Source organism: Microchirus variegatus, assembly GCF_963457635.1.
Source record: "Microchirus variegatus genome assembly, chromosome: 4".
Lineage (NCBI taxonomy): Eukaryota > Metazoa > Chordata > Actinopteri > Pleuronectiformes > Soleidae > Microchirus > Microchirus variegatus.
The window spans coordinates 6,184,857-6,212,183 of record NC_139805.1 but is presented as its reverse complement, the minus strand read 5'-3'; the positions used below and the strand labels follow the sequence as shown (position 1 = coordinate 6,212,183).

At 43.3% G+C, this 27,327-nt stretch overlaps 1 protein-coding gene across 1 annotated transcript in view; it reads left to right on the top strand.

Annotated features, from left to right (window-relative positions):
- The first annotated feature begins 7,061 nt into the window (after positions 1-7,061).
- Positions 7,062-27,327, top strand: part of syde2 (synapse defective 1, Rho GTPase, homolog 2 (C. elegans)) — a 51,944-nt gene continuing 31,678 nt past the window's right edge. Inside the window, exons 1-3 of the mRNA XM_083888723.1 lie at positions 7,062-9,261; positions 18,001-18,308; positions 19,169-19,544. Of these exons, the coding sequence (XP_083744849.1) occupies positions 7,200-9,261; positions 18,001-18,308; positions 19,169-19,544 (2,746 nt within the window). The 5' untranslated portion in view covers positions 7,062-7,199. The remainder of the gene's footprint in view (positions 9,262-18,000; positions 18,309-19,168; positions 19,545-27,327) is intronic.

The window sequence follows — 27,327 nt, the reverse complement described above, 5'->3', positions numbered from 1 at the left end:
GACATAAGTGTAGTGTGACTTTTTTGTCAAATCTTGGACCAAAAAGATTTTTTTAAATTTTGGACGACAGTATAGTATGACGTTTTTGTAAAATTTTTGGTCCAAAAATTTTGGGTAAATTTTTTTTCTTCAAAATTTGGTCGACATGGTATAAGTATGATTTTTTTGTAAAATTTTGGACCAAAAATTTTTGGTCAAATTTTTATTTTATTTTGGTCGACATAGTATAAGTATGATGTTTTTGTAAAATTTTGGACCAAAAATAAAAAAAAATCGAAAAAGTTTTCCAGCCCTTTTTGCTCTGGGGCTCCACCTGCAGACATTTTATGGTACTGCACCCAGTTGTTCTTTATAGATGTCATTCATGAAGTAGATATTTGTAATTGTGTTGATTTATAAAGTGGAAATGCTGGTGTGTGCGTGTGTGTGTGTGTGTGTGTGTGTGTGTGTGTGTGTGTGTGTGTGTGTGTGTGTGTGTGTGTGTGTGTGTGTGTGTCACCGAACCATGGCTGCGGGTCAGTAATGAAGGAGATGTTATCTTTGTGGATCTTGTTATGTTCTGTGCGTTACCCAGCCACAGACAAGTGTTTACAGTGAGTTGTGTAAGTCAGTGTGTACGCACACATTTCTCCTCCTCCTCCTCTTCTCCAGTGAAGATCTGGGTCTCTGCCACAGAAGAAAATGTGTGTCAAAATGTTTCTGATGAATCAAAAATCTGTTTTTTTTTTTACGCAAACTTCACCCAGGATCTTGTTTTATCATGTGCATTTACCACTTAAAGGTGCATTATGTAATAAATCTAAAGCAACTGGCCATAAAATCCTCCTAATATGTCACAGAGACTCAGGAATAATGTTCGTATAACAAACTGAACTCACCAACAACAACAGTACAGCCAAAATATTTGCATTAAAAAAATATATTTTGCAGACTGCAAATCATGTTTTATGTTTTGAATTGCATTGTTCACTTTGTTTAATATACTACGGCCAACACAGCTAGTTGGCTTAGCTTAGCACAGAGATTTGAAACAATATAGCTGCTAAAACAACTCCGTCCAAAGGAAATAAATAACTAATAATTTGTTTGCTTGCACCGACTCAAACACAAATGCATAAAACATTGGTTTTTTTTTCATGTCAATCATTTAAAGGCATTGTGCACTTTGTTTAATAAACCAAAGCCAGTACAGCTACCTAGCCGAGCTTCATAGCACAGAGAATTTGAAATAAGCTTTAAAATAACTCCGTCCAAAGGAAATAACGAATAACTTGTGTTTGGTTGCACCAACTCAAAAATGACACTTAACTTGTGCGGTTGAAAACTACTATTAAAATTTGTTTTAAAAATAATAATAGATTATTAATCCCTGTACAAATACTGCTGTTAAATAACATTATATATTGTTTGATACCATACAAAAACCCACATTTGTATTTTACAACACACGGATGAATGTGAGTGCAGTGGTGCACAAAAAGAGTTTCTCTTGGATTTTTCCTCCTCCAGTAGTAAAATATGAGTGAATGGCTACGACAATAATGTGACTCTGGAACGTAAAGCAGCAGGCTCTTGGCAACGCTACGCTGACAGAGATCATCCAGTATAATTTATACCCTGAGAAAGGCTTATGTCCAAGGACATAAATTTAGTTGCGGTGTGCACTGAAAAAAAAAAGAGGGAAGGCCCATAAACCGGCTGTGACCGAGAGAGAGAGAGTCAGAGACACAGAGAGAGGGAACAATGGGCGGCCATCAGGAGGAGAGCCCCAACAGCTGCACAGCCCCATATCACAACACACACTCTCATGCACTCACACACGTGCACACACACACACACATACGCTCTCCATCTACTTCACTTTCTCTCTCAGTCACACACACACACACACACACACACACATTCTTGTATTCCTGCATACTGAGGACCAGCATTTCCACTTTATAAATCACCACAATTACAAATATCTACTTCATGAATGACATCTACAAAGAACTACTGGTTGCAGTACAATAACATGTCTGCAGGTGGAGCCCCAGAGCAAAAAGGGCTGGAAAACTTTTCTGATTATTTATTTATTTTATTTTATTTTTTTGGTCCAAATTTTGACAAAAATGTCATACTATACTATGTCGTCCAAAATTAAAAAAAAAATTTGACCCCAATTTTTGGTCCAAAATTTGAAAAAGTCTGACAAAAAAAATGTGGTCCAATTCTTGACCCAAAAAAATTTGACCCAAAAAATTTTGGTCCAAAATTTGACAAAAACGTCATACCATATGTCATCCAAAATTTTGAAAAAAAAAATGTGGTCCAAAATTTGAGAACATTTCTTTTACCCAAAATTTGACAAAAACGTCATACTATACCATGTCGTCCAAAATTTGAGAAAATCTTTGACAAATAATTTTTGGCCATAAATTTGACAAGACGTCATATTTTACTGTCATCCAAAATTAGAAAAAAAAAATTGACCCTAATTTTTGGTCCAAAATTTGAAAAAATCTGACAAAAAAAATGTGGTCCAAAATTTGACAAAACATTTTTTTACCCAAAATGTTTGGTCCAAAATTTGACAAAAACGTCATACTATACTATGTTGTCCAAAAGTTGAAAAAAAAATTGAAAAAAAAAATTTGGTCCAAAATTTGACAAAAAAAAATTGACCCAAAATTTGACAACAAAGTCATACTATACCATGTCGTCCAAAATTTGAGAAAATCTTTGACAAAATGTTTTTGGTCCAAAATTTTAAAAAAAGTCGTACTATACTATGTCGTCCAAAATTTAATATTTTTTTTGACAAATTGAGTATAGCATGTTATAGCAACCTAAGAAAGTGATTTGAATGAAAACAAAGTGAGGACCGACCAAAATGTCTTCACTCTGTAAAAATGACCTCACTTTGTTGGTTAATAACCCTCACTGGTCCTCAGTATGTCGCAAGTACAAGAACACCCACCCACACACACACACACACACACACACACACACACACACACACACACACACACACACACACACACACACACACACACACACACACACACACACACACACACACACAAGCACACAATCAGTTTTCTTTCACAGAGACTCTCTGGTCAGGCCTTCTGAAAGCGGGCCAGCTAAGCAGATGTTCTGCCACTGCCTTCACAAAGGGTGCAAGTGACTGGTAGAGGAAAAAGAAAGAAAAAAATAGAAAAGGGAGACAAGCTTCCTTTTTTTTTTATTTTCCTTGAGTCAGCACGCAGGGCAACTCCTGACCACTGCTTTTTCTGTATTCATTTAAATCCTTGTGTTTTCGTTTCACTCGTACATATTTGGTGCACTTTGACGTCCAAGTGACAGCATCTTGTAACTTATGTAACATCCTGATATGTACATTAATTAACTATTCTAAATTACATTATATATTATTTTATATTTTTAACATTGTTGAATATTTAAAGGTGCATTATGTAATAAATCGAAAGCAACTGGACATAAAATCCTCCTAATATGTCACAGAGACTCAGGAATAATGTTCATATAACAAACTGAACTCACCAACAACAACAGTGCAGCCAAAATATTTTTATTAAAAAAAATATTTTGCAGACTGCAAATCATGTTTATGTTTTGAAATCATGTTTTGGCATGTGGCGCCACCTACTGCCGTCTACCAATCATTGAGGTTAGTAGAGTCTCAGCTGCCCAACAACCACGGGTTGCCAGTTAGTTCGTTTTTGGCCACATTCTTACATATGGCACCTTTAATAAACACCAACTTAGAAAGACTGTGGGGTAGCTCAGATAATATACAATAAAACATACTGTACTGTACTGATCCAAGCAATATTAAGAAAGATTTATGTGACAATCATATTATATTTACTTAATACAAACCAGTAGATAAAAGTGATGGATCAATGTTTGAAACTTCCAGCTTCTGCCACTGAAAGTAGATTAAAAAAATTCATGAGTGGGGTCATGTGTGCACATAAAGCTGTCACGTCTCTCGGACAGGCCTGGGGGAAGGTTTCCATCATATCTGATTTGCTCATCATCATCATCATCATCATCATCATTATGTATAAAAGTGAAGCATATAAGTAACTGCTGCTGTCAACCATCCTGAGTGGAATGGGACATTATAGTACTAAAGAGGAGTCAGTGATCAATAAATTGTAAGTGCAGCATTCAATTTTATGTTAAGTTGTTATCATGCAATCCACTCCACTGCTGCTTATGTGACCAAGTTTTCGACACATCCACACATCTATCGTACGCGTGAACCGCAGATACTATAGAATACCAGACATGACCTCATTGTCAGGCATGCAGAACATTTTTCGGTATGAAAATTGCACTCATTTACTAATTATTTTTCACGTCTGGCAGTGACTGCGCTGAACAAATTCTTCACAACCCAAAGGTTCGTGTCCATCCTGATGTACCATACATCTTTGCCCTAACACCACCCCTCCTCCTCCTCCTCCTCCTCCTCCTCCTTCATTTCTCTCTCACTCTCAAACACTATTGTGCCTGCAGGTTTTGACCTGTAAATAAGTGCCCAGACAGGGTCTAGTCAGTCAGTCGCGTAGGCAGGCTGAGGCGTCAGGGCCTACACGGCTCCTGCAGAGCAATAACAGATGCTTATCATGTTTTACTGGAGTGGAGGTGGTGGTGGTGGTGGTGGTGGTGAGTGTGGCGCGTTGGGGCCCTGTCATAGAAAGGCTCTGACACAATATATGCCCTCAATCATGGACAGCTTTAGAAAAACGCAGCCACAGCTATGCAAGAAGTGTTATAATGGAGTCAGATTGTGTGCGTTTTTGCGTGCTTTCAAGAGAGCGCATGTGCTCTCGCGAACCCACCGCGGCTTTTCAGCGGCTCATCCTCTTCCACATTCCTTGCAGAGGCAACAGCAAACAAATGGCTTAAGGTTCAAGTGAAGTATGTTTCATTCCTTTTCTCCGCCGTCTCGGGCCGCTCTTAAAGCCACGGGGTTGTGCTGCGAGTGGGGACAAGGGTTAGACGCAAGGTCAAAGAGGAGAGGATTACTCAAGATACACTTTAGATAAAAGTGTCAGTCCAGTAATTGACAATGATCCATCATGAGGAAGAGGCTGTGCTTTTTTATGTTGGAGGATAAAAAATGCCCTTCGTGTGTGTAATAATGAAGATGAACTGAGGAAAAAGACAAATTTCTCATGACACACACACACACACACACACACTGTCCTGCTCATTTGTAAAGTGGTAACAGGCCATTCCGTGCAGTGAGGTTATCACTGTCTCCATCGCTGGTTCCTGCTGGGACCATCATTTCTCATTTTTTCCTTCAGACTAAAGGGTCAAGCACATTTTTCCCCTGAGATGAGAATTGTTTTCTCCACTGTTTGCTGAAATGCCTTCACATCTACCATTGAAGGTGGGGATTTGAAGTCCCGGCTCTCGCTGCTCTCCAACTCCCTTTAATTCAAATTTCAGGGACAAATATGAGGATTTTTACAAATGTGCATGACATTTGTAAATATCCTACTCCTTCTTTCATGCTATGTTTCATCATACCATTGTCTCCACTATTTAGTTGCCAATGAAAGTTACTTTTTCAGGTAAAATGCTTTATCCAAAAACACATGTCCAACCTCTAAATGGTAAAGTATTATTACACATAAAACTACCTATCAATGCATCTGTCTTATGGTTGTCTTACTTTTGTTTAAAAAAATATTTTGTACTTTCAGAGCTTTGATTGTAACACATTTTATTTCATCGTATCACAAACTAACAAAAAAAGAATGTTTTTCGATTTATCCTTTTTTTAAAAAAAAACATGATAATGTTGGCAAATAATGGCAAAATTTCCTTCAGTGTTAGATTCATAATGACCTTATATTAGGTGACTTAATATTTGTGTATATAACGTTTATATAATGCAATAAAGCCATATGTAAGAATGTGGCCAAAAACGGTTATTACATTCAAATTCAAAACACAGAGGTCGTTTAGGTTTTGTTTTCTGACTTAACTGGCAACCCGTGGTTGCTCGGCGGCTGAGACTCTACTGACTGCAATGATTGGTAGAAGGCCGTAGGTGGCGCCACATGCCAAAACATGATTTCAAAACGTAAACATGATTTGCAGTCTGCAAAAGATTTTTTTAATGCAAACATTTTGTCTGTACTGTTGTTATTGGTTTGTTATATGAACATTATTCCTTAGGAGGATTTTATGGCCAGTTGCTTTAGATTTATTACATAATGCACCTTTAAAAGAGATAATAATATCTTATTATTGGCTTCAACAACAACATGTTGGCTACAATGTTACCTTAATCATTATTTTCCACCTCACTCTCTCACACACAGTCTCATGATGAATCTAGAACACATTATTGATCCCAACGCCCTTAATCCAACAGTATGAGGAACTCCTATTGGCAACCCACACACACACTTATGAAGTTACAGCTTCTCATTTGTACCAGTTTAGGTTTATATATATATATATATGTTATTATATAACCTGCCTAGGCTGGTTTCTTTCACCCCAACCAGCCTAGGCAGATGGCTGCACATCTTTGAGTGGCCTTGTAATATTTGATAAGAAAAGTGCCATGTAAATAAATAATAAAAGCGAATGAACCAATAAATTACCATTGTTTTGGTTTTTTACTATTACCAAATATATATATAAAAAAAAGATAATTGTATTATTTCCAGTGGCTGAGCAAGTGAAATGGGCTCAGTTTAAAATCCAAGCTGAACATTCGTGCATGCCCAATAAATGATGGACAAAGTCCCTGAACTTTGAGCCAAGAAACTATTCCAAACATCTGAGCTGCAAACACGAGGTGGAGGTGAGGCGCGAGAGAGAGAGAGAGAGAGAGAGAGAGAGAGGGAGAGAGAGAGAGGGGGGGAGAGGGAGAGAGAGAGCAGTGATCCGGCAGTGAGTGGAGAGAAAGAGAGAGAGCGAGAGAGAGAGAGAGAGAGAGAGAGAGAGAGAGAGAGAGAGAGAGAGAGAGAAAAAGAGAGCGAGTGAAGTGAGGCGACAGAGCGGAGGTGACAGCGGAGAATGGAGAGGAGTTCGTCCGCCCTGCGAGCTTTGACGGCGGCGAGCGCGGAGAAGAACCCACTCGGTCCACTTTTCCTCCTGGAAGCGGCGTGCTGAAAGAATCACGGGAGGAATTAACTGGGGGGCAAAGGAAAGGAATGGCTGATCCTCTGCGGAGGACTTTACTAGCGAAACTCCGGGGGAAGAAAGCCAGGAAAGGAGCGACTGGATACGGCTGCGCTGCTGCTGCTGCTGCGGTGAATGGGGGACGAGAAGGTAAAGAGAAAGTTTTGCAGACGCGGCGAGACTCCGGTGAGGCTCGCCCGGTAGAGTCGGAGTGTACGACGGAGAGAATGAGCACGTACGAGAATTGTGTTGTTGACGCGGCCACGGTGCGCACAGTCGCCGGGGTCGTGGTGGTGCGGCAGAGTCGCGCAGCGGAGCTGGAGCTGGAGCACAGCGGCGGCGGGGGCAGGGTTCGGGTTAATGAGCAGCTCCTGGGGGTCTCGCTTCAAACACACGGCCAGTTTAGTGGACGTGTGTTCACGCGGGGAGAAGGGAGCCACCGAGGGCCCGCGTCCGCGGATAAAGTCCGGGTGCCGGTCGAGGTCCCGCTCGAAGGACCGCATGCCCAGAGAAGACACTTCGTCTCCGTGCCGCGGCAGTACAGCGTCGGGGATTCAATCGGGTTTGGGGACAATTCGAACCGCGTTTTGTACCGAGTAAGAGTAGAGACCCACACCGGGGGAAGTAAAGCATCAGAAGCCCCGGTCAGTGGTACTGATAGTGAGGGGACAGAGGACAGGGGACAGTCCCGGCACATGGAAGCGGCGGCTTCGCTGTCCCTGCGCGAACGCGGCGTCAACCGGAGTTTTGACAACAACCCAACTTTGGAGACGAACTGCGCGACGCTCGTGTGTCCAGACTCCCCGCCAGCAAACACGGAAGAACACATTTTAATCAGAAACATTGAGAGCTACGAGCCAGAGTATACAGCGGATATTAAAGGCGGCGTAGGCGGTCTGCAGAGCCCGACGTTCTTCCCTACAGAGTTAGAAATATGCGACATCAACATGGCATCCCTGTGCGCCACACAGGGCCCACTCCGATATTTAGACAGCGAGGATGATGATTATTATGACAATGAAATTCTGCCCTTTTATGAAACAATTAGAGTAAAAAGTGATGGGGATAGACCAGCGGCTGCAGAGCTGCCACGGTCGGGTCAGGACAGAGGAGAGCTCGATGACTGCAACAGTGCTCAGGAAACAGACAGGCTTAGGAACCAGCTCAAAGAGGCTTATTATCTTCTCATTAATGCTATGAATGATATCAACCTGGACGGTGGTTTAACTGAGCAGCAGGCCACCTCCTCCTGCAGCAGCCACTCCAGAGACAGTCTGTGCTCCAGGTTGTCTGCCAAAAACATCGACAGCGACTCCTGGTCCTCGGGAGGAGACCACAGCCCACAGCAGGTATCTGACACCGACTCGCTCCTGCTCTGCCTCGGCGGTAAAACTGAGTCGGGACTTAAAAGCAGGTTGAACACTAAGAGTATGGTGAACCTGTCCGTAGCCAAGACGAGACCCACTTTACCACGCTCTGCTAGCGATGGAGCCATTAGGTATGCAGCTGGACCCTCAGGCTTTATTCAGGTTCCTGATATACAGTGTCCAGAAATCTGCCATGATAAAGAGGCTACAGAGGCTGAAGGAGGTGAGATCAATGGAGTGGGCGACCTGTCTGACCGCAACGTTAACAGCAGCGATGAGCTGCTGAATGATGATGATGCTGGTGGTGACGAGGAACACGGCGGGCAGCTCAATGAGAGCAGCGGCTCGGTCAACAGCCTTACGGGATCCTCAGACAGCAACACTGAGGCATCGGCACATCAGGGTCACGACAACAAGCAGGAGCTGATGACTGGATTCCAAGCGCAGGCGGCCAACTCGGCCAACAAGGGGCCGGGCGTCACCGTCAACAAGATGCAAGAGTGGATGCACAAGGGCCGCTTGCTGTCTTCAGAGATGAAGCAGCGTATCGAGGGCTCCTCTCTAGCCCGTGGCGGAGGCCAAAACCAGACGGGGTCCGGTTCTCAGGTTAACCTCAGTGGGTGTAAACCTGGGGTCCAGTCATCCAGCCGAGGGCTTAAACCTGGCAAGGCAAAATCACCCACGGTCAAGTCTCCACAGCAACAACAACAACAACAGCAGCAGCCAGGTAGGAAGGCTACACGGAGTGGCCTCAACTCTCGTGGATCCTCTAAAATCAGAGGCCTGTCATCCTCCTTTTCTCACGTCTGATTACTCTCATCCTCCTCCACTCATAGTAAACCACGTCTGGTGGTGGTCCACCCTGCACTCCTTCTCCTTCTCCTTCTGTGGATGCAAAGCAAAGGGACGGGACACACCTCAGATCTCTTTGCTTTCCTTTTTAACCGGTGGCGGGTTCTGTCCTTCACACTAATTTAGGTGCATTTTTAACACTGAATTAATGGCACATCAGGTTGTTGGTTTTTAGTCACTCACAGTTTAGATCAGTAACCACTAACTCTCCTCTCTACTTGTTGCGGTGGTGTTTTTCATATTGGTGGTGGTGGGTTTAAGTTTATATGTGTATATGATGACTGGAATATGTTCAAAATGTTTTTTCTATATGCTTTGTATGTTTTAATATTCTGTGATTAGGTTTTGAAATTATGGAAACATCTGTGTCATGAAACCAAGTGTTATAATGTGCAGAATTCTTTTTGTAGCTTTTCTGGGGATTTCAGTCATATTATCTAGCATTTTTTCCCCTGTACCTCCAGGCTGACTTTAAATTGCAGTTAAATGGACGCTTTGTTCCACAGCAACAAAACAATGATAAAATGAAGTGTCAAAGTAACTGCTGAAGCAAAACAAACCTCAATATTTAACATAATCACACCACATGCAGATACACACACACTGCATATGTTTAATCCACTTTGATAGCAAACTTTTGATCTCTGTGGCCACAATGTACAGACAAATATAATATAGACGGGGACTGTAAACTGGACACGTTTCCCAGAGCTCACACGGCAAGTGGAATAGTTTGTTTTGGTACAGTATGCACTTTTTGCGTTTCCATTAGGACCAGGTACCAAAATAACCAGCCCCAACTGTTCACTTTTTACGGTACAACAGTCGACTGATTGTGAGACAAAAAAAACGTAACATACTTGTGACCAGGGTTCTTCAACGCCTGCAGTCTATTCTCATACAAAGCTTGATGTCTTGTTGAGAAAAACAGCCACACAAAAAAAAAAAAGAGCCGCCGTTGTCCTCCATTGTTGTCTGCTGTGTCGTGGTTGAACCAGACCATAATGGAAACAGCATTAAAATCAATAGCTAAATGGACAAAGCAAAAGTTGTTGTCCCTTTGGGAAATTGTGTCAGAACCTGTCAGAATGAAACCGAGCGACCTAAACAAACACGCCGCACCGAATCTCAGTGGTTTTCTGTCATTGTGTTACTGCAGCAACTGATTGTAGAACCTTTAAAAAACATCTTTGGTCTTCTGACTTTCTCCTATTTGGCTGCTCTGGCCAACTCTTCTTCCTGACAATGTAATTATGTTGTTAAGAATACATCACCATAATGCTGCCACTGGTACATGTTACTTCCATGCACTGGCCATTTGGCCAACATTTCTACCGGTCTCTCATTTACTGCCCTAATCAGATCCATTCAGAACCCCCACAGTCAGGATGTGCCATTTACCATCTCTGGCTCCCATTTTCCCCACTGTCCCTCAAATAATCTCTTCGTTTCCACTTTGTTTTGCTCTGCAGGAGCACAAAGGTCCTCTTTTTGCGATCAGCTAGAACGTATGGCCACCAACCTTGCAATGATGAACCGCACTTTGCATGTTCGGTTACCATTTCATTTCCTTTATGGAATGAATTTCATTTAAGTCCGTGGTGACCTGAACTGACTGCGAATGAGGCAGTTAGCCAGTTTAATCATAGGATTCGGAAACCTGCCTGTGTGGAAAACTTTCTATTGACGTTTGTTTTCGAGTGGATGTGGAAATGAGCTGCCTTTGTATGTACCAAAAACAGCATCATCTCTTTTTTTGTTCTCTACCACTCTTTCCCCTGCCGTCTGTAATAGTTTTTGGATGTTTATGAGTGGCAGCGTGCGCGCCCGTGAGTGTGTGTGTCGTAATAAATCAATGACTTGCCATGTGCGCAGGTTGTTGACTGTCAGTTTGCCCTGCTGCTAGAAAAAGAGTGCGATCTGTGTAAGACTGCTGAGCAGAAGGCCTCTGATTGACTTCCAGCCGCCGCTGGCTCAGCATACATCTGCAGCTCTTTCCTCTACTCTGGTTAAAGTAAAAGACAGGGCTCTTTTTTCATAGTACTTTCCAAGGTTTCTTGCCCGCTTGATTCGCATTTTTTCCCCATTTTGCTCAGCTTTCCCCCCACTCTCTGTCCCTTAGTGAACTTTTCCACAGCTGTGGCCAGAGGAATCCAAAGCAGGAGAGAAGCCACTGCAGTTATGCTTTGTGGTAGTGGTGTGTGTGTGTGTGTGTGTGTGTGTGTGTGTGTGTGTGGGTGGGTGTGTGTTGGGGGGTGGCTGTCATGTCGCCGTCCTCCCCAGTCGTTTGCTCTGCACAGCTCCATGGTAACTTGCATTTAAAGAGGATTTGGATTGAATATTTAGGATGCCATTCCTGTTGTTTAACTTGTTGGCGTTGTGTCACTTAACTCCTCGCTGTGAAGGAACAAAATGAAGGAGTGATTAAGTATTTATTAAGGTCAGTCCTGGGCTTATATTATCGCCCCTGCGGGCCCCTCAGTGCTTCACAAAAAGAAGCCATTTAAAAAAAGAAATACCAGAAGCTTTCAAACATCCCAGTGAATTACTAGTCATCATTGGGTTCATGGTCTGGCACTAATTGATGCACAATATTTGAATGTTTGAAAAACGTACTGAAATAGACCTGGTTCTCCCTTGGGGTGTTTGTTGGAAATGAAACCTCACTATTAAGTCACAAGACAAAATACAGGTTTAATTAGACAGGAGCTTATTTATTTTTTGTTCTGACTTGTCCTCTCCTCATTGTTAAAAATGGTGTCTAATCAGCTGACTTCTGATATAGATATAAGTGAATGCACCGGAGAGGGATGTTGTGCACATGTGCATGCATACGCACGGCTCCATGTTGTACATGCATGTTTGTCGTTGCATCTGGAGGATTTATAGTTTTGTTGTGTTGCGGCAGAACAATGGCGTGCCAACAGGCAGGCAGTATGTACGAGTCAGGTTTTTGGCCAGAGCTGAACTCAGGAGTGGCGTGTCAGTCAAACTTGAAGCTGAAACTGAAGTTGAGACTTGAGTCATATACACCACAAACAGATCTCCTCAGTCCCTGGAGGCAGATCATTTTTTGTATTTCTTTATTAAAATCCTTTGGTCTTCACTGAGAGAGCAGTCGACCATCCACTGTATAATCAGTACTTGAGGGAGGAAGAGACAGCAGTGAAATTGTTGAATGCATCTCAGGAGAACGAACTTCTGAAAGAACAGTTCAACTTTTGGTAAGACCATTCGATCTATTTGCTTTCTGGCAGAGTTACGTGATACCTGTCTCATATCTGGCATGTAAATATCAAGCTACAGCCAGGAGTGTGTGCTTGTTGGCTGGCACCTGGTCTTGAACCAGAAACTGCTTTTTTTCATTTTCATGCTTGCATTTTTGTACGAATGCCTCTTAAAATGGTGAATGTAGGTGTTGATAGGTAGATTTAATTGCTGTTTCTTAGCAGTTTCTTATGTTCCTGTTTAAAATTAACAATACCAGTCATTTGCATTATATTAGAGAAAAAAAACCAAAACTAATTATGACTCATATTTCTCAAAGTGGGACTATCACAATATATTTGGGAGTCAACTGATTATTGCATGTGTTCAGTTGGACTCAAATAGGCCTATGCACTCTGCCCGTGCTCCACAGATCCCACCCCTGGGATTTGACTTGTAAATAGGGGAAGAATTGGATACACGGAAGGAGATGACAGTAGTGAGGAATGGATGATGAAATCCTGATTGTTTTCTCAGCCTAAAAAATTACGTATTTTGAAGTAGATGGATACAGAATAGCACTCAAAAGGCTACCAACTAGCACCAAGCTAAAGTTTTTGTTGTGTATGATGTAATAAATCAACTGAGAAATGCCTAACAAAAATGTTATAACGCTACCTACATTTGCAGAGGCAGACATACGAAATACCTTATTTCCAAAAAGAAAAAGTCCCAACAATTCCTGTAAAAGTCATGAAAACACATGCATGCTCTGGTGTATGTTTACAAGAGTATTGCTCAACATTATGATTACATTAATTCCTGCTTGCTCACTGGATTCACAATAGCTTCGAGCAGAGAGTGTAACACTACCCTCCTGAACTGCCGTCGAGTCATGTCAGGGCGACATGGTGTTTGGTCTCTGCATTGTGCCAAAACCCTGGTTACCAAGCTGCTGTTTTTGTTATGATTTTTTTTTTCACATAAACACACACGGTGGAAGTACAATTATTTGTCTTGTCTGGGGTGTCTGTAGTCGGACAGATTTATGGAGGATGGCAGCTCTAAAGATGGATCAGGTGATGTTGCAGAAACCTTAGGCGTCAGGGTTCATACCAGGGTGGTTTATATGCATACATGCATGACTCACATTAATTTAAATCATCAGTGAAACCAACTGGATTGTATTATAGAGGTGTGTTGAATGACTTTATCAGGCATTTGGACATAATTTGGGTCATTTTGTTTTTTTTTGTGTCCTTTTTATTGGGTTCATCCCGCCCTCAAAGCATTTTTTTTTAGCTGTACAACAGGGCAGGACAGAGAAGAGACTTGATTTTGAAGAATTTGGTCTTAAAACCATTAGGTGTTATTAGCATTAGCATTATCAGACCATGCTGTCGTGACGCCTCGGCACGATGCAAGTGTTGACATGTGATGCAACCCTGCACGATCTCCGCTCTGTCGGAAGTGAAAAAAGAAAAATCCACTCTGAGAATCCTGATTACCATATGAATGAGCGTCAGCAGGAATGTATGGCACACTGCAAAAGACTCCCTTGGGTGAGGGGGGGGGAGCTTGACACTCTGTATACACAACAAAGTGTTGTCTGTATTGAGGAGAAAACTAGCTGGTGTGTGTGTGTGTGTTTTGCACTTGTAAAGAGGAGCCTCTACGAAGGAAAAAGGAATTCAGAAATAAATGAAAAGCCGATGGGAAAGTGGATAAAGTGTTGTCGCCGTCTTAGAGGAGGAAAAGATTCAGTCACTCGGGAGATCAGACACACAAATATAATTGGATTTGCGGTCAAACTCATGGCGCAGTGTTTCTAGCAGCCCATCCAGGAACTCAGCATCTGTCTTTATAGGTTTGCATTCCTCTCAGAACCTCTTGACAAGAACCTCTATCTCTCCACCATATCCTCTTCTCTATTCCTCCCACAGACGTGCACCCTATCAAGAGCTCTGGCCATCTGCTACCTCCAGGTCAGGGGTGTGATTTTTTTTCCGTGCTCTGACAGAACAGATCATTTTCATACCATGGCGGGCAGCATGGGCTTTGTGTTATGAAATGTTAATAGACCAAGCTCTTCTTGTGCTCTTTATTGTGCTAAGAGGCACCTGATGGTCATCAGTCTGTCTCGCCACAAGAGAACACTGCTATTCTTATTTTTACTGGCTGGAAAACCACTTAACCTCACATGTCAATCTAGTACTTTTTTGTCTTCTTTGTGCGTTTCAAATAAAACTTTTTAATGATAATCTCTAGGGAAAAACCAAAGCAGATATGCCTACTTTAATATTTGTTTTTTCCATCAGGTTGAACATTCTGCTACACAAAAAGACTCCCATTACCCATATTTCACGTCTAAAGTATGTAAGGGATGAAATATTGACAGGTCGCAAGCAGATGGGTTTGCGATGGTTTGATTCGTAACAGGAGTGAAAAAAATGGCTGAAATCTCACTGGTTAATTCAAAGCAGCCGCGTGCTGTTGCTCCCGGTGGAAGGTGTTTCTCCCGTGGGGAGGAGTGTGACACCGACGAGGCAGTAAATCTGGAGCTGTGGCCTGGAATGCTGCTCATGTCGGCACACGCTTCCTCTTCCAGTTATGAAAGACCCCTTGAAAAAGATGGCATGCTCACAACAACTCCACGCATAGCTCTCTCTCACCTCTGTTAATCTCGCCGTACCAGGCTGAATGTTGGTGGCAGCAGTTTGCAGTGGGGCATAAACTACCCCCCACGCCCCCCCCCCCCACCGCGTTAAAAGTTCTCTTTGGCTTGATGTCACGCCTGTTTACATGTCAAACTAATCCTTCACTACTTAATTCAATTCATACTATCAGGTGACTGTATACTTTATAAAAAAATCAAGTATAGTCATTTTGTCTTCATTTTCTGCCAAATTCATTCCACTTAGATTATATAGACTGGATATGTACAAACGTTTTGGTCTATAGCCCATGTGCCTTTACATGTAGCATCTTTTCAGACTTTGTTATATCAATTTTATGGATATCCAATTATGCACTGTCACTTAAAGTAATGCAGCAGATACAGCCGAGCGATTACAAGCTCATCTGCTGAAAAGAAAGTTCCCTTCACTATCTAATATTTTTTGCCAAAGAGCCTGCCGTTGTTGGTGAGGTTTTGTATTCAAAAACTTTTATCCTATCCCAGTTTAACATCTCTTCAAGGCTAGTTCACAAACGCCCATGACTTGTGTTTGTTTCTCCCCACACAGTAAGTAAAACCTCCTCATGTTTTCAGGCTTTAGAGGGTTACAAGGACCAGTTAGGCCAAAACAGCTGAGAACAAACCATGCTCGGTTATTATAGCCTGCCAGCTTGGGCCTACACATTATCTCATGGGAGTACAGAGTACAGAGTCAGAAACATGCTCTTCTCTACTTCACTCAGGATTGTGCACATGCTAAAGCTGCTGAGCTCGAGGTTCTGCAAACATAACGTCGACCTCTAATCCAGGCTAATGGAAGCCAATGTGCCGGACTGGACAGAGAAGCTGTGATTAGTCGTGTTGTCGTCATTCAGTTTGTTTGTTGTTTCATTCACCGTGTGGATTAGTTGGTGCCTCAAAAGTGGTCTCTGATCTTGCCTCAGAGAGCCATTCTATACACAGTGGCAGTGTATATTATTAGCTGGAAGGCAGAGGAATAACAACAGAATCAGTTTCGAGTCCTCTTTACTTTACGTCGTGCTCGTTATATTTCCCTCATGGAGATTAGGTCGAGCGGTGGTGATTCCATGTCGAGGAACTGTAGAGTTGGTATTTGAGGGATTTTGTGTCGGCAATTATTGTGAGTCAACAGTTGCGTTATAATGTTGCCCCTGTAGATCGCAGGAAAACTGAAAGCTGTTTGAATTCCAGAGGAAAGTAAATCCCAAGTGAAGCACTCTGCTCTCTACGTGCCACTTTCAGGCTTTTGTCAATAAAAGCAGCCAAGCAAAAAAGTACATTATTCTCAATCTATTGAGCAGACGTTATGTAATATGAGACCATGTGATTTTTTTTTTTTTAGTGGAGCTCCTGTTTTCTTCTCTTGCGATGCCACGAATTAATAATACAAGAAAAACACTGTTGTGCCTGTTTATTCGGACTTATTCAAGGCACAATCTCCCGTGTACTTGATGCCCTGTGCTACATTTGTACTTCTGTAAAGTGAAAATATTCCCAGCTCTCTAATTTGGTTGATTTAGTCGCAGGTTGACAAGCACAAACTGCGTTTCCTCCAGGAAAAAAGGAGAAGTTGTCATTATAGCATGCGGAGGGGCTCGTCTGGGAGCTGCCGAGGATCAAAACAGTCTTTAACACGAGTCGGCTGTACATGTTACAGCAAGACCCTGCCCTCAGCACCTCTCTCTGTCATGCACACACACACACATGCACCAAGGTTGTTTTTCTTTAAGCATGTTTCTCCAAAAGCACGTCAAGTGATTTGCAGCTGAGTTTTAATTTTTTTTTATTTTCGAGAACAAAAACAACATTCTTACTTTCACCTTTGAAACTATGCAGGCAGGTTTGTGTGGCGTTTATTTGGGACATTAATGGACCACTTCCCCATCTCTATTATTTATCCTTTTGTCACTGTGTACATGTCGCCACCAGCTCTACTTATTGTCAGTCCTTTCTACACACACGGCTCCCGCCTCTGTTTTATTTTCACAGCTGTAATGCCAGCGGTTTCTCATCTTTTTCCAAGTTGCTCTGATGGAAGATATGCATCCCCAGTCCCTTCCATCTTCTTGTGATCTCTCTTGAAATCACAGCTCTTGCTGAGAAGAAAAATAGGGGAGGTGCTCTGGGGGCTGTGCGGTGGAGGGATACTTTGACGTTTGCCTTAAAAAACTGTTTTACAATTTTCCATCCGGAAACATGCCACAGACACGTGTGGCTGAGCAGAAATGGGATTCTTTTTGAGGAAAAAGAGGAAAACTGAGAGCATTCCTCCTGGTTTCTTGATACAGATGTTTTCTCCAATGGTATATGACACAAATAGTCTGAGATTGAACAGTGTTTTATTTAGTGCAACTAATAAAAGGTCCAGTGTGTAATAATAATCGTTTTTTTGTAGCATTTGAAAAAGCCTTTTATATGTAATTTAGACAAAGACCTTGTCTCTACAAACAGACAAACCAGAAAGAGTGCGAGTTGTGTTTTTAAGTGGGACTTTAAAAACGCAAATAAGGAAGAAAGACTGTAGTTCCCTGAGCAGAGGAGTCCATCATTTGTTTATCTGCAGTCTCACCATTAGATTGCTAATTCTTACACACTGGACTGTTCAAATAATCTTGATCATGAGAACAATTTAATATTTAGATGATTTTTTTTTGTCTCTCCTACCATGAAGTTGCACTCACATGCTTATCATCTCTGTCCCTCCCTCAGCTTTCATTGAGAATGTCCAAACCCCGTGTGCTAACGGCCGTGAGGTGGCCAGGTCCACCGAGCCTCTGTCGCGGAGGCAGCCGCTCACCACCATCACTGTCTCCAAAAAGCGCAACTGGCTGCAGCAGAGTTCCCTTGGGAAGAATCACGGCCCCAAGGACGAACCGCAAGGAATGTTGGGAGCCGACGAGGAGGGCGGCCAATGCTTCCATCAGCCTCCTCCTCCTCCCAGTCCCTCCCCAGATCACCTGAGACCCTCAGGGGGTGCCCCAGCCCCACTACGGCCAGTTCGCCTTCAGCTGCCGCAGGTCAGCGTCAGAATTTTCTGTTTTTACAAGAATGAGTTTTATGTTCTGTTTTGTTTAGGGCCACACACCAAGAACAGTATCTACATTGAAAGACAGTGCAACTGTTCCATTAATATGTGACGCAGCATCGTTATAATGAAATTTCAATTCACTGGCCTTAATATCTTGCTTTTCAGTTGAGGAAAATAAGCTCTAACAATGGTCTTTGTCTTAAGCCCAATTTATACTTCTGCGTAAAGTGCTCTGCGTAGGTTACGCAGAGTCCTCTGCGTCAACGCAGAGTCTGTCGAAGAGCCTCTACGTCGTCTCCGACTACACAAAATATTTTTTAAGTGTCCGTCACACTGTCAAGGGACAACGGAGACGGCAAGAGCTGTGATTGGTCCTCAGGACAGGCCGAGCTAAGCTGCTCTGTGCCGGCTCACAGTGAGCACCGAGCGTCCACAGAGGGCGGAGCTGAACACCGCCGACTTCGTCGCTGCCGAACTATAAATATGGCATATCTTAAACACACACAGCACATGTTTAGACTCTAAATGGCCAATTTCTCGCCTCAAATTATCTTACAACTGCGTTCCGGGACACAGAAAAGTGACAAACGGCCGCTGTTTCAACAACAACAGTCTTTCTCCCTCGGACGCCATTGCTCACTGTAGCCAAAAGCACAACAACCTTGCGCAGCGACCCCTACTGATCGGGCGGGAAATTGCAGCGCCTATCCGTCACCACGACGCAGAAGTATAAAGGCTCGAGTGGTCTACGTGGTAACGCAGACGGATAACGCATTACGCAATCGGAGAAGTATAATGTGGCCTTTACAATCCCCTCAAAAGTTTAACTTTGGCCCTTTATTTATTCAGGTCAGCGTTGGTCAAACTAAGGTGTCTCCGTACCCTCGGAGCGTAGACCCGGCCGAGGAGAACGACGCGGACGATGAAGGAGAGATCTGGTACAACCCGATCCCCGAGGACGACGAACTCGAGACGTCGCGCCGACCCGCCGCGCGGTTGCCGGTGCCCCCTCGAACGGAGCTGGAGAGGAGGCCTAGCAGGGGAGGGGACGTGGCTCACAGGACCCTGGAGGGCATCGGCACGCCGGAGGCACTAGGCGACGGCGGTTCGGGAGACGGGAGTCAGGGGAATGCTGTACATTCCACAGAGGCACTACATCTGCACAGACAGATGCTCGCGTGCAAACCTCAAGAGGAGGGGGGCCCTTACACCAGCAGAGCCACAGGTGAAGCAAAAAAAAAGAAAAAGAAAGCCACCCACACCTTCTCTCATTCTTACGTCCCCTCCCTTCCTGCTCTGCGTCGACTCCTTCATTCACTTCTTTCCTTTACTCTTTCTGGCTGATGCTTGAGGGCCAATTACTATCTGATGTTTTCTCCCTCAGCCCGACACTCTGGGCAGATTTTTGTGGTTGTGCACTCCTTAAGCACTAATTACAGCTTGTGTTGAAATTGTTACCAGTTAAAGGATAAACAAATTTATTTACCTGTAAATCATTAAATACAGCAGGTTAAGTATTTAGGAGAGACGTTTTAAGATGATATAGGGGCACAATTTAAATCCACTGGGTTTAAAATGTTCCTCACAACATATACTGAGGTTGTACCAGCTGAGGGCTTTCTTATTCTGTCATGTTTGATTAGTGCAAACAGGAGCAGTAGTTTTGTCATCATATCGCGCCATATCAGTGTCCCTCATTAGTTAAACTCATACAGACATTAGGCAGGAGGAATTCAGGGCCAGGCATTCCTCAGCTGAAGGAATATCCGTTTACATGTGACCGCACGGTTGCATGCCGCAAACCCTGTAAACCGCTGGTTCGAGATTGTTAGTTCTCAGTCGAACATAAATCCTCTCACCTTGAAAAAAACAGATTTGGAGTTTAAAATAGTTGTGTGCATGCAAATGGTTGACAACTCTGGTCTACAGCGACGACATAATGATGACAGCCAGCACACGGCTCCCTGTCTCTTAATAAGCTCGGCCTGTCTTTCCTAACTTCCGACTTTTTGTTCTCTCTGATGTGGCAACACGGTAGTTTGAATCAAGTGGCACATCTTTGAGCTGAGCCTATAATTACGACTTTTGACAACACTTCTGTGGCACGCAACAGCCATTTGTAGTTTTAGGAGCACAAAGCAAGGGCTGAATGGTTTGGGGTTTGCTTTGTGAAATCTAATATGTTCGCTGTTCACTGTTCACGGCAGCTACAGATTTACTGCAGGGATGAAGCCTCAGAAATAAGTTCCACACTTAAATCACTGCAGGGGTGTAAAAGAGCATGAAGCAGTCCATGTTTTGAAACAGTAGTCACTACGCCGAAAGAACAAAAAGTTTCAGGAATGTCTTAACAGCGGGAGGTGTTGCATTATCTCACTGAACTAATCTGCCCTTGACAAGGATTTGGTTGACGGGCCAATAAACTCCCAGATCCTCATTGACCGGCTTGGAACTCCTGGCTTTTGCTGACATCACGTGTGGCTCATCATCAAGACTCTCCATCCTGGGGAACTTTTCTTGTAGGATTAGGATTAAACTAGTCCCAAATGCACTTGCCCAATCAAGACGCAGAGCTAATTCAATTGAGCCTATTTCTGTTCTGTTGTGCAGTTAAAGCTTTTTTGTGCTTGGTAAGAAGATGAGTGGACAAAATCGGAGGCGTCCATCACAGACATGTGCCTCATTTACATCTTGTACTACAGTTCTTTTTCGAACAGGAATGTTTAGCTTCTGCTCTGTGATTGTGATCGTTTGCTTTGCTGCTCTGACTGGAAGCTGTGAAAGTAGGAGTAGCAGTGATGTTTTTTCTTTCCCTCTTGGTCCGGAACTACCTCCCTCTCTCTCTCTCTCTCTCTCTCTCCTGTCTGTTGACTTTGCAATTGATTCCTGTGGGTTCGGCTGCGCCATCCCACACACTACACATCAACAGCAACGACCAAAAAAATGGTCCAGCTACGTGTCATCAAAGAGGAAACAATCATTATTGGCTGTGTGTTTGTGTATGTCTGTGTTGTGGAAGCTGTGGGCACTTTGGTTTTAAATCAAAAGGAAATGATAGGCAAGGAGAAAAAAAACAAAACAACCATGACTGCTTTTTTTTTTTCTTTGTCTTTAGTCAGAAACCTGCTCAAACTATTGCTGCTTGTTTGTATTGGCTGCATAATGACACCAAACTCCTTCCTCCTCTCTTAACTGGTTGGGAGTGTTGGGGGATGGTGGACATGAGTGAAAAGGACAACAGACTGCTGTCACTTCGCTCTGCAGTCAATCACTACGTTTACACGCACAGCTTTAGTTGAGCTGCGGCCGTAGCTCGACTGAGTCAGGCAAATCGGACAATTAGATGTATTCACCGTGTCCGGCTCCACCTCCGTAGGTGGCGCTGTATATAAACTGGTGCAGTTTAATCAGTTTCCTGTTGACCTTTTTACGCCACAGACAAACCGCGAACGGTGAGATGGAATATTTGGCTACTTTAGCTGCCCAAGCATGAAGGTTGTCTATTTGTCAGTCCAAAAGTGTGTGTTCTCCACAGCTTTTGCTCTAGCTGATTGATGCCATGGTGTTGTTTGTTATTTTCAGTACTGGAGTTTATACGTCGTCTCCTACTACTTCCGACTCTCTCCTTTCTGTTGGGAGCAATCGGACTTTGAATCGAATAATTTAGGTTAGTCCAACTTCCCTCCAGATTTGAAATTGTTTAGCAGATTGTCCATCGCAGTTTATTTTTAGTTTAAAATTCATAAATTCATAAAATAAATAAATACATAATAAATTCACAGGTTTACTTTATAATATAACTTGATAAACCAATACAGACTCATCATCATTCTGTTGATTTTGTTTAAAGGGACAATGTGTAGTATTTATGGGTTTATATAACCCAAAATTCACTTTTTTATACATATTATGTGCTCCTGCATTGTCTAGTCGCTGTATAATAGTTGTTTTTTATATTTTCGTAGTGTTTCAAAAAGTCATGTAAAATAACATGGTCGCTGGCTGCGGTTGCATAGCCACTGTTAGCAGCGAGACGCCATGTTTCTACCGGAGCCTGTAAGGACAAACGCGAGAGAACAAAACAAGCGTCTCTTTACTTGTAGCGGAAGTCCCGACTCCACTGTCTCCGCTTCGTCTGCTACGGCCGCGGTAGCTCGCCCTCTCCCTCGCCTCACGAACCTCATCTGCTGACACGGAGAAAGACAACGAGGACGACATTTGACCGGCTGCGGATACCGTATCGCTCAGGGAAGGGAGGGGGTGAGCAGAGCAGCAGTTCTTTGTTGTAAATTTCAGCCTCTCCTCTAGATGGCACTATAAACTACTTACTTCACCTTTAATGTAAATTAAATCAGTTAAAGTGAGTTGTCTTCGTGTTTAACACAGAAACAGCAGAATAGTCTGAATTTTGCACGACATGAAACTTCTCCAGAGACCGTATACATCCACCGCGCATATGTCAGGATATAACATTTTGCTATTTTTGTAAAGGTGCCACGCCTCTGAGGCAAATAATGGACTTTGATCTCAGCCTTGACAAAGTCTTTAATGTGCAGCCACAGTGCTGAACTCCCATTATTTTCATCCCATCGTCTCTGATTTCTGTCTGATGCTCCGTGAATGCGAGCTCATACAGGCTCCACTTTATCTGCGGGGCTAGAAATTTGACAGGCCTTTCGTTGATTGAGCATTGAGTTTAGAGCGTCTGCTGAATTAATGAAGCAGTGCAGATGTAGATGACTCTCTGTGGCTTTAGTATCCCTCTGTTCGACTGGCTGGTTCTTTTGCCCTCACCGGATACACTCCAGACTCCTCATGCGCTGCCTATTGACTGACTTTTTGTCCATCTGAATGCTCCATTTGTATGGAGAATAATGATTGATGGACTTTGGGGGTAGTGAGCATGATGTCTTCCCAATCTCTTGTTCCCTTTAGCGCCTGTGTGGGGAATCTGACTTGGCCGGCACTCAGAATGGGATCAGAGCTATTTCTGGGGGGTTGTTTTGGTCATGCTGGCTGCTGCATTTGAGAGTTGGCCCGGGGTTGCTAAAGTTACATGCGAGTTCAAGCCTCCGAGTTCAAACCTGGAATTTAATCTTGAGTGAAGATTGCACGGTTAGGTCTGGACGGAGTCAACAACTGCGGACAGCAACATTGTGAGAACATAGCACTTCATTCTCAGGTCACACAGTTTTCTCACAGCTCTTTCACACTGGTCTGTTCCTCGTGTCATCAATAGAGCAGCTCCAGAAATGATAAAAAACTTCTCTGGGTCTTAAATCTAAGGGTAATTTTGTCTATTTTCTCTAATGCAGGGTCTTACTATGACACAATAAACACAAAAATCATAAACAGGAGGTCATGACTCCCAGTCATTAGTGGTTTATTGGGTAGTGCATTTGATCCTGGCATTTGATCATGTGTGATGTTGGAAACTTCAACTTGAAGCAAACTCGGTTTGATTTTGTCCAAGTGGTCATTATCGAGCCGTAAAACCATACAAACTGTGACTGATCAGTCATGTAATTGATAATACTAAATATGATCAAGCACATCCTGATTCTTCCGATTAGCTGCGGTCAGTTTTTGACAGTTCAGACTTATAATGCAACATTGCTGCAGTCAGCCATTGGAAACTTGAAAAACTGGTGTTTTACATTTTGAACATTATTGGCTATGTATTGTGAATTTGCTGAGAACATTACCTAACTACTGCTCATGAAATAATTTCATGATAATTATAAAAACAGTCATAAATATAAAGTCTGTAGTAGTTCTATATTGGTGAAATCTGTAACAGTAAGTGTTGACTTAAAGGGACACTGTGTAGTATTTATGGGTTTATATAACCCAAAATCCACTTTTTTATACATATTATGTGCTACTGCATTGTCTAGTCGCTGTATAATAGTTTTTGTTTCATTTTCGTAGTGTTTCAAAAAGTCATGTAAAATAACATGGTCGCGGGCCGCGGTTGCATAGCCACTGTTAGCAGCGAGACGCCATGTTTCTACCGGAGCCTGTAAGGACAAACGCGAGAGAACAAATCAAGCGTCTCTTTACTTGTAGCGGAAGTCCCGCCTCCTCTCTCTCCGCTTCGTCTGCTACGGCCGCGGTAGCTCGCCCTCTCCCTCGCCTCACGAACCTCATCTGCTGACACGGAGAAAGACGACGAGGACGACATTTGACCGGCTGCGGATACCGTAGCGCTCAGGGAAGGGAGGGGGTGAGCAGAGGAGCAGTTCTTTGTTGTAAATTTCAGCCTCTCCTCTAGATGGCACTATAAACTACTTACTTCACCTTTAATGTTATCACATTTTTTCTGGTCAATCAATTCACGGTTGGCACCGCTACCGACTGATGTAAACTCAATAAATTAGCATCATATTTCCATTAATCATTACCTTCTTCCAATGATTTTTCTTGGTCTTCAGATAGAAGCAAGTCATTTGTCAACACATTATTACTTCCCTATCAGTGTTATGTCACTTTGACTCTGGCGGCGCAGTGAGGCCGTGGCTGCTGCCTAGAAATAGCAGCCACTCTGTCGGTTGAGTTAGAGCAGAGCAGGAATGCCTCTAGCAGTAGGCGAGTTAAGACGACACGAGGGCTTCTTTGGCAGGGGGCCATGTTGTGCTAGTGAGAAGGCCTGCATGCTTGGATATATTAGCAGGGGTTTTGTAACCATTGTAATGCAGTGGCCAGGCTCCCGTGGCCCCTGAAAGGGCTTTCCAACACTTCTGAAATACAGCTGTAAGGAGAGGAAGCAGCAGTGCAGTGCAGTGCAGTGTGGGGCCTCGGTTGCAGAGTGAAGAAACTACTGGACAAGAATGCCATTCAGTCATTTATTTACACTCCTCTTGTTTGTCAGCACACCCCCGGTCCTTTCTGTTTTTACATGTAACACACACGCACATGCTTTTACACACACATGCACCCAGATTCACACACATACTCAAGTGAATACAAGTGGTTTTACATGGGTAATCAGGAACAGCAGATTATTGTCTACCGTCCAGGCTTATCAGAGTAAAGGTTCTCTCTCTCTCTCTCTCTCCCTCAAACACACACACACACACACACGTTTACATTCTTCTCAGTCAGGTGTGTAACATTCAGAAAACATCTAACATTATCTGACTGTTATTAGTGTTTTGACATTTGAGAGAGTGACAATTTGGTGGGTGCGAAATATGTCCGGCATATCTGATAAGGAGTTTGTATTAGACAGACACACACACACACACACACACACACACACACACACACACACACACACACACACACACACACACACACACACACACACACACACACACACACACACACACACACACACACACACACACACACACACACACACACACACACACACACACACACCCTTGCCCTGCACCTGACTGGTGCCAGTGTTGTGAAAAGCCCTTGTCATGAATTCCTAGGCTTTGTTAAGAGGTGTCATGGGAGGGCCACAGGGTCATGGAGGGCAAGTCTGTGTGTGTTTTTCTTTATGAATGCATATTTACATGCACTCTCTCTTTGTGTTACAGTAATATGGTGAGTGCAAGTGCATGTTTAAGTGTTGGGGGGTGGACACTGTTGTCCTGGCTCAGGTGTCACCCAGAGGAATGCGGACCCTTTTCCCCTTTGACCCTGGAACATGGCCCTGGAGGGTTGGGTGTCAAACCATCGCCCCTGAACCTCAGCTAGTGAGGTGTCGCGTTACTCTATTTGGCTGCTGCCACAAGGCCAAAGGCTACAGAAGACACAGCTGTGTGTGTGTAAAACCACAGTCATTAACAATGCAACAGTCGTTAACTTTGTCAGAAACTGGTGGACGTCACCCACGATGCATGCTGAATCTCAGAAGCTGATAATCAGAACACAGCGGCAAGAAAGTCATGGAGAAATCCAGGCCATTACAGCTTTAAACTGATGCTCTGTCATCTTTAAGAATTGAACATTTTCAACTTGGAATGGTGCTCTACATGGTCCCAAAGCCTACAGGGCGAGCTGAGGTTGTCTTGGTGTTATGCAGTAGGTCAACCAGAAACCACCTAATACTGACCATCTGAAAGGGGGCATGTTGCCACCCACTGTAGCAGAGAAAGACACACTTCATTTCATCAATTGATTCCCTACTAGTGTTCATATTTTGGGACAAGGACAGTAGTCCAATTAAAAACTACAACCATAGCTTGCCATTACTGTGCATGGAAACATATTGACTGAATTAGGTTATTCTAATTATCTCTGACGAAGTGTCATCCATTCCCTTTGCTATTAATATAGATTCAAACGAGACGGTTACTGTTTTGTGTGGTAACGTAATTGCAGGCAGCTTCTGTAGTGGGCTCCAGTCAAGTCATTTTCTGTCTTCTGTCAATTATTTTCTCAAATTAACGCTTCACTGTGCAATATTCAATGTGCTTAACTTCCCAAACTCCTATAATCACAGTTGGACTTAAATTAACTTTAATTAAATACTTTCATTTAGATGAAAACTAATATAAAACCATGTCAATATGATGCAATTCTAGAGCAAGAGTAACTACAGTATTTCCAAGCCCTGCAGTCAGTGTTTTGCTCATGGAAACCTTGTTTCAGACCTTGACTGGCGCTCTCTGTGTACCCTGTCCAGATGTTGTTTGGTGAATTTGCACCTCTAGTGCCCTCCACCCATTTTCTCAGAGTACCTCTGTGTGTATTATTGGCAGGAAGCTGTCACAGGGAAAGTTATTCAGCTAAGAGGGAAAGGGAGGCTAAACATGGCTTGGTTAGGAATGTGAGAGAACAGCCGTGTTCATTTGTACATTCACCAGCCAGCTTGCCAGCCTTCCAGTCGCCCATCCAGACCTCTGAGAGCCTGGACAAGGGGTGCCTTTGTCCCCCATCTACAGGCTACACCCTGCCCTTCTCCTGCCCCCCATCCTTCCCTTCTCTCCATCCTCTACCTCCCTCCCTTTTCACTTGCGGACCCTGCTCCCAGAATAGCACAGCAGGTCCCT